Source organism: Sinocyclocheilus anshuiensis, unplaced genomic scaffold (genome assembly GCF_001515605.1).
Source record: "Sinocyclocheilus anshuiensis isolate Anshui unplaced genomic scaffold, SAMN03320099.WGS_v1.1 scaffold454, whole genome shotgun sequence".
Taxonomy (NCBI): domain Eukaryota; kingdom Metazoa; phylum Chordata; class Actinopteri; order Cypriniformes; family Cyprinidae; genus Sinocyclocheilus; species Sinocyclocheilus anshuiensis.
The window spans coordinates 86,812-95,053 of record NW_015548217.1 but is presented as its reverse complement, the minus strand read 5'-3'; the positions used below and the strand labels follow the sequence as shown (position 1 = coordinate 95,053).

Genomic DNA, 8,242 nt, shown 5'->3' with positions numbered 1-8,242 from the left:
TGCCTTATACACAACCTTAATACTAACATATTGATACTAACACCCAAAAAACTTAAATTTTGATTCATGGGGACTTTAAATGATTGACAGGCAGTGAGTGCTTCTGTAGTGTAATATATAGTATAGCATGTTTTAATAATTCTTCTGTATAGCCATTTTTCTGAAAACATCAACAAAATACAGTAAATGCATTTATTTTCTTTCTTTCTTTATGGTGATGCTATCTTGATTTACCCCTTGCAATTATGTTTTCTGCTTTTTAACAAATACACATACTTTACGTCTATACACACAGATGCAAAAGGTAGTATTTTGTCTTTATTTTGTCTAACAGTAAGACAAAATTATATTAAATTGCTTCTTGCACGTTTTGTGACACTTTTAAAGTTAAATGACCAGTAAGTGATGCCAAAAGCACATTTAGTTTTATCCAAAGCAGATGAGTGTGAATCTGGAAACATTTTATCACGTTGGTTGTTGTACGTATCACAGAAAGTTCAGAAAATAAATATATGGTGAGTGGCGCCAATTAGAGTTAATACTCTATTGCACACTAAAATAACCGATAGTGTTAACAAAAGCAAATGTGGGATAAAAACACAAGCAACCATATCATTGTATTATGCTTCTACAAGTCTTTGAGCTCTTTTATCATGACTCGTGTTTGATATTACATTGGTTGTTGTACGTATAAATAAAGTAGCACCTACACTAAACCCTACACTGACCCTAACCAACAGTTTTAACAAAAGCATGCAGAAGCAACCATGCCATTTTATCTGGTTTCTGCAAGTGTTTGAGCTCTTTTATTGTGACCTGTGTTTCACAGGTATCTGAGTGCTTCACATCACTAGTGCAATGATGTACCGGGTGCGCTACTGAGCAAGTTTACCACATAAGAAAAGCCAGATATATGGAGCTGGTTATGTGATGCAAATGTTACAAATCATGAACTACAGTAAAAGTGATGTCTTAGCATAGTATTGTTCAAGGAACTGTGCAAAAAAAAAAAAAACTGTGTAATCAGAATTTGCGTGGAAAGGAACAAAAGTTGTTGGTGTTTTACTGCCACTAGTGTTCATTTCAGCTGGAAACTGTATGTATAGGTAAGTCTTCCCAACGTGAGCCAATGTTGTCCAAATGTCAGCTGACCTAAAAAAGAAGCAAAATGACTCACAGGAAGCAAGTGCTAATACAATAAAAATCTAAATTGTGATTTATTTCTTGTTTACATTCTTAAAAATAAAGGTGCTTAAAAGGTTCTTCAAGCGATGCCATAGAAGAACCATTTTTGGTTCCACAAAGAACCATTCAGTCAAAGGTTCTTTAAAGAACTATCTCTTTCTTATCTTTTTATAATCTGAAGAACCTTCTTTCGCCACTAATAACATTTTGTGTAACAGAAAGGAGATGTTAAGATGTGAAAGGTTCTTTATGCAACCATTTAGACAAAAAGGTTCTTCTATGGCATCGTGAAGCGCCTTTATTTTTAAGAGTGTACAGAGTCTAGGAGTGTCACAAAAACCTCACCACACCTATTTATTTGAATATGTTATGTGTACTATTGCAAAATGCTGGTTTAGGCTGTTTATAAACACTGTGGAGATCATCCAGACTTGTTCTGTAAAACTGCTCTAGGCCTAGAAGATGTTTGAGGACCCGGAGGAGCCATTAAAACAGCAGTGTCAGGGAATTGTCGCCATAATATTCTTACCAAGTCTCAGGCATTACAAAGCAGGAAGAAGCGGAGCTAATGCTGACTTTACATAAACCTAAACCGACAGTCACGTTTGCTGGTCCTCTTTAAACATTATTATTACTGCTTCACAAACCTCTTTACTCTGAAACGCCGACAGGTAACTGCACTCGACAGCAAAGAGAAGCTTTTTATGAGCTGTGTTTTGGTTTCTGGTTCTGGCAGAAACGCAGATATGAAAAGTCAGTTCAGGATTCGATCTTGAGGGAAGGCTGATCTCAGAGCAGATGTAAGAGCAACACACTCTTCTAATTATCCCTCTTCCAAATATTACTCCAGTGAGTCTTCCCGTCTTGGCTCTTGTTGGATCAAACCGCAATGACTTTCACGTGTCTTAACATATGTGCAATTATATACGAAGAGTTGTGTAACTGTAGAAAACATGAGTTTTGGGGGTCATTTAAAAGATGACGTCGCTGTTTGCGAATCGCCCGTAATTCATTTCTCTGTGAATTAGGATCATCTTCAGAGTTGAAATCTCGCTGGCTCTATATGGTTTGGCATAACCCATTCAAATTAGATCAAAGGAGGGCACCGCAACATATTTCATCAAGGATCTCACTTGAGAATAGACCACTTCCTTTCCTAACGCTGTTTGCACAGGTGAGAAATCTGCAAGCTAGGCACCAATCCCATGATTGCTGTTACTTCAAGAAAGTCCTGCTTCCAACACAAACAGCGTCCATAGTGATGTTCAGAAATCTGAAGTTGAAAACTGCGGCAAGGCCTTAGCATGACCTGCATATTCTCGCCAGTGTTCACCTCTGTGTTACTTATGGTCTGTTTTTTGCAGTTTCAGAGCGTGCTGGCTATGCGCTGGCCCGTCTTTTGTTGGCTGTGTTATAAAAACATCTTCCTCCCACGCCGTTCCAGAAAGAGCTTTTCAAGAGCATTCATCAAACAAAGTCATTAGCTTAGCATTTCTCTGAAGGAACACAAACAGCTTTTTTAAGATTTGTCATTTTATTAAAAACAATAAAAATCGGTCCATTTGAGTTGTTTTTTTGTTGTCTAACAAGGAGAGTTGGGTCAAATAGGTCATAATATGTGCAAAAATTGTCAACTTTTACTATGTTTTAATATACACTACCATTTCAAAAGACTGGAATAATTCAATCTTTTGATGTTTTTGAAGGGTAAAAGTTGCATTGAAAGATACAAGGCTGCATTTACTTGATCAAAATACAATATAAACAGTAATATCGTGAAATTGTTTTCTATTTGAATGTTTTAAATTTAATTTATTTTGATTTCTGTTAAAAAAAAGTATGGTTTCTAAAAGGTCATGTGACACTGAAAACTGGAGTACTGATGCCGAAAATGCAGCTTTGCCAATGCAGATAAAAAATGACATTTTAAAATATATTAAAATAGTAAACATTTATTTTAAATAGTCACAATGTTACAGTTTTTACTGTGTTTTTAATCAAATAAATTCAGCTTTAGTGCACGATAGCGAGGTCTTTCAAAAACACTTAGAAATCGTAATTATTCCAAACTTTTGACCGGCTGTGTTGCGAGTTTTTTTTTTTTTATTTCAGCAAAAAGTAACTAACTAGTAACTAATTTTATTTGTAATTTTATGTTTTCTCCCCTTTGTCTTCATGAAAATGTGCTTTTGGTCTGTCCCCATCGCTAGCACTTATCTCTGTATAAGAGCAGATATGCACATTTGATCCACAAATTCAATGCAAATAAAAACTTTTTCCTTTTCATTTATTTTCTTTCTATGTATTTTTAGATTTGAACTACTCATATAATGTATTGTAGAAACACTCTTTACATTGTGTTTCACCTCTATTACCTTCATATTTTCCCCTTTCTTAAACTTTCCAAGGAAAGTTCAAATGCACCCATTTTATAATTTTATCTTATATTTTGTTATGTTTTTCAGTAGAGGATGATTGTAGCGTCAACCCTATTACCATGACTTTGTATAGTGAACATTACATTTCACAATCTTGAGCACAAGGCTGGTAAATCAAATTTTACCATTCAAAAAATAATTTCAACCTTGTTACCATCAACTGTATGACACAATGGATAATCACTTCATCTGAAATCTTACAGAAATGTACTTTAAAATCGCCTTGTCAGACTGCCAATGGCACCGGTTTCATAGAACAAGCCAGTTACTTCAGACCAAACGTCTTACATCAGCCAGGGAATGCGATTTACACAACGCAGAGCCTATTTCTGCGGCATGTTTCATCAATTACTCAAACTGACTCAATCACAGATCAGTAGACTCAATTAACTCATTTCCCATTTGTCATCCAGAACTAATGAATTAGCACAGGTTGCCTCTCCGGGGCTGAGATAGGAAATGACCGGCTGTCTTAAAGCGTTAGTTCACCCAAAAATCATCCTAGGTGTATATGACTTTCTTCTTTCAGACGAATCCAGTCGGAGTTATATCAAAAATGGTCTTTGATCTTTCAAGCTGTTTAATGCCTCTCAGCGGGTGTTGCAGTGCATCAGTCCAAAAGAAGTGAAATAAAAAGCGCCCATCCATAAAAAAAGTGTCTCACACGGCTCCAGGGGGTGAACAAAGGCCTCCTGTAGCTAATCGATGCGTTTTAGTAAGAAAAATATCCATATTCAAAACGTAATAATCACTTTAATATAGCTTGCGCTCACTGTTGTACACGGAAGCAGCTCCAGGCAGATGATGTATGAGTTCAGCGCTGCGCATGCGCCGGTGCTTCTCGTGAAAACCAACACTTGTTTACAGGAGCAAAAGAAGCAAAGTTTCCTAACTCTAGCAAAGGAAAACCAGTCTCCTCTTGGTTTATATCGAAATCCTCCGACATTCTTCTTTACAAATCCTCGTTTTGTACTTCTAATTAGTGACCGTTGTTTTGTTTTGATCTCTCCGCTGCGCTTCCGCGTTCGTCACTTCTGAGCGGCGCATGCGCAGCGCTGAACTCATACATCATCTGCCTGGAGCTGCTTCCGTGTACAACAGTGAGCGCAAGCTATATTAAAGTGATTATTACGTTTTGAATATGGATATTTTTCTTACTAAAACGCATCGATTACCTACAGAAGGCCTTTATTCACCCCCCGGAGCCGTGTGAGACACTTTTTCTTATAGATGGGCGCTTTTTATTTAACTTGTTTTGGACTGATGCATGCAACACCCGCTGAGTGGCATTAAACAGCTTGAAAGATCAAAGACAATTTTTAATATAACTCCGACTGGATTCGTCTGAAAGAAGAAAGTCATATACACCTAGGATGCCTTGAGGGTGAGTAATTTATGGGCTAATATTCATTTTTGGGTGAACTAACCCTTTAAAGCGTTTACAGCTGCGCCAAACAATAGGGGACAAAACTAGATGGCTTTGCTAAGTTGAAAGCATCGATTAATTAATTGGAAGAATTCTCAGTTGTATTGATCTGATGCATTAAAAGCAGAAACATCCCATTTACTGATTGTTTCACCTCTTTCTCCTAAGGTCAGGAAGTGTCAAACACCACTGGCACGAACTCTACACATTTGTTGAACATTTGGCTGAGAAATTCACCAGGTACTAAAGCATCTCTTGAGCAGAACAAACAAGCGCACTGTACCACACTATAGGACTCAACGGAATGCCATGTTTTTGTTGACATTATCCAATTGCGTAAGATTTCCGATGTAGGTAATGGATAATTTTACAAATGCATTTTATACATTTCTTCAAATTGTAACCATTTCTGGTCTGTTTTTCATCGTCTCTCAGCCCAATGCTGCGAATGTCCTTCATCGTGTTCTCAACCAGAGGAAACACAATCATGAGACTCACGGAAAACAGGTGCTCCTCTAGTGCTGCAAATGTTTGTTGTTTATTTCATTCTACTCATTTTTGTTTCCATTTTTCAAAGGGAGACCATAAGAAAAGGCCTTAATGCTCTCAGACGAGAGATTCCAGGCGGAGATACATTTATGCATCTTGGTCTAGAAAAGGTAAAATGTTCAAATTAAATATGTTTATCATTCAAATGTACTTATTTTGATGTCTTTTAACAATATTATCTAAATTTATTCACAGGCAAATGAGCAAATACACCAGGAAAACTTTGGTAGGTTTACATTAATGACAAGTCAAGTCACCTTCATTTGGATAGCACTTTATATATGTGACCCTGGAGCACAAAACCAGTCATAAGGGTAAATTTTGCGAAATTGAGATTTATACATAACCTGAAAGCTGAATAAATATGTTTTCCATTGATGTATGGTTTGTTAGGATAGGAGAATATTTGGTCGAAATACAACTATTTGAAAATCTGGAATCTGAGGGTGCAAAAAAATCTAAATATTGAGAAAATCATCTTTAAGATGATTTATAAAAGAAAAATCAATTTTGACCCATACAATGTATTGTTGGCTATTGCTACAAATATAGCTGTGCTGCTTATGACTGCTTTTGTGCTCCAGGGTCACATATTACAGATATTTAGTTTCAAAGCAGCTTCACAGTAATAAACAGAAACATAACAGAATCAGTGATGCAAACGTCTTCAATAAATTCTGCTAAAAAGGCAATAGTTTCATTATTCAATTTAAAGCGACAGTTCACCCAAAAATTTTAATTCTAAACCATCATAGTATTTTTTTCCATACTATGAAAGTCAATGGCTACCAACAACCAACATTCGTCAAAATGTCTTCTTTTGTGTTTAACAGAAGAAGGGAACTAATATAGTTTTGGAACAACTTGAGTAAATGACAGAATTTTTACAATTTTGGGTGAACTGTCCCTTTAAGTCAGATCATTATTGATTCAATAACTGTGTAAAATCTAGCTCTACAGAAGACAGTGTCATTATTCAGCTCAAGTCAGTTTAATGTTGCCTCCACTTTGTAGGAACTGCAAGTGTCATAATTGCACTGACGGACGGTGAGCTTCAAGAACATCAGCTGATAGCAGCTCAACAGGAGGTAACATGATGTTCAGCATTCAGTTTGCAGACTTTTAGAAATCTAAAAACGTACAGTTTTTAATCACGATTGCATGATGTCTCGTCAGGCAGCACGAGCTCGGACATTGGGTGCAATCGTGTATTGTGTCGGCGTTAAGGACTTCAATGAAACACAGGTACTGATGACAAGTATGCACTAAACCAGAGAATGTAATTGAATGTAAACAATGCACTTTATATGGAAGAAACAGATCGGATGCTCAGATGAGCTGTAAATAAACATCAGTTTGTCCTGTTCTAGCTGGCTACCATAGCGGACACCAGTAAGCATGTGTTTCCGGTCTTGGGAGGATTCCAGGCGCTGAGAGGAATGATTGACTCGGTAAACTGAAGCGTTATGGAAGATTAATTAAAAATGCATTTTGCAAAATGCACGTTCCTTACTTTAAGCTGAAGTGTGGGATTTGTTCAGTGGTAGAAAAATGAAATTCTCTCATCGTTTACTGACCCTCATGTTGACTTTGATTAATCTTTAATACACATATGTGACCCTGGAGCACAAAACCAGTCTTAAGTGTCAATTTTTTCAAAATTGAGATGTATGCATCATCTGAAAGCAGAATAAATAAGCTTTCCATTGATGTATGGTTTGTTAGGATAGGACAATATTTGGCTGAGATGCAACTATTTGAAAATCTGGAATCTGAGGGTGCAAAAAAATCAAAATACTGAGAAAATCGCCTTTAAAGTTGTCCATATGACGTTTTTAGCAATGCATATTACTAATCAAAAATTAAGTTTTGATATATTTACGGTAGGAAATTTACAAAATATCTTCATGGAACATGATCTTTACTTAATATCCTAATGATTTTTGGCATAAAAGAAAAATGTATAATTGTGACCCATACAGTGTATTGTTGGCTATTGCTACAAATATACCCCAGCGACTTCACACTGCTTTTGTGCTGCAGGCTCACGTATTAAGATAATTTTAATGAGAGGTTTCTATCCCTTCATTGAAAGTCCAGATAACCAAAACTTAAGTTCCAAACTGGTCATAAAGTCGTTGTAAAATGAATCCATATGAATTGTTTATTTCATCATTTTTTTTATTTTTTTTTTTATTTTGCTGCATTTGTCAAGACTGATCAATGAAACCATTGGCACCAATGCAGAAATGGCACACTTTGGCTTTAATAATAGTTAATTAGTATACATATAAGTAAATAAATGCATTTTGTAAAAATTGTTTTCTACATAAAAAAAAAAAACGTATTTTATTGTACAAGAAAATACTATTTCAGGTTGTCTGCTTCCAAATTTAACATTTAATTAATTGTGTTACTTGCTGTTTCTTTGTAATTATTTGTGAAATTTACTAGCAATTTCTGAGTGAAAACTGCTAAATCCTAAACCAATTTTTTTTTCAGTGTAGTTTGAATTTCAGTGTAGAATTTATTAAAAATTTTGTGTTTTTAGATAATCAAAAAATCTTGCATCGAGATCTTGGCAGCGGAGCCATCCAGCGTATGTGCAGGAGGTATGAAAATAAATAAATCACACACACACACA

General features: G+C 35.8%; 1 protein-coding gene across 1 annotated transcript in view; it reads left to right on the top strand.

Moving 5' to 3' along the window:
• The window catches only part of LOC107653967 (anthrax toxin receptor 1-like), a 32,424-nt gene that overhangs the window by 5,091 nt on the left and 19,091 nt on the right, over nt 1–8,242 (top strand). The window contains exons 2-9 of the mRNA XM_016440822.1: nt 5,218–5,289; nt 5,485–5,556; nt 5,627–5,708; nt 5,794–5,824; nt 6,613–6,686; nt 6,775–6,843; nt 6,969–7,049; nt 8,150–8,210. Coding sequence (XP_016296308.1) covers nt 5,218–5,289; nt 5,485–5,556; nt 5,627–5,708; nt 5,794–5,824; nt 6,613–6,686; nt 6,775–6,843; nt 6,969–7,049; nt 8,150–8,210 — 542 coding nt within the window. The remainder of the gene's footprint in view (nt 1–5,217; nt 5,290–5,484; nt 5,557–5,626; nt 5,709–5,793; nt 5,825–6,612; nt 6,687–6,774; nt 6,844–6,968; nt 7,050–8,149; nt 8,211–8,242) is intronic.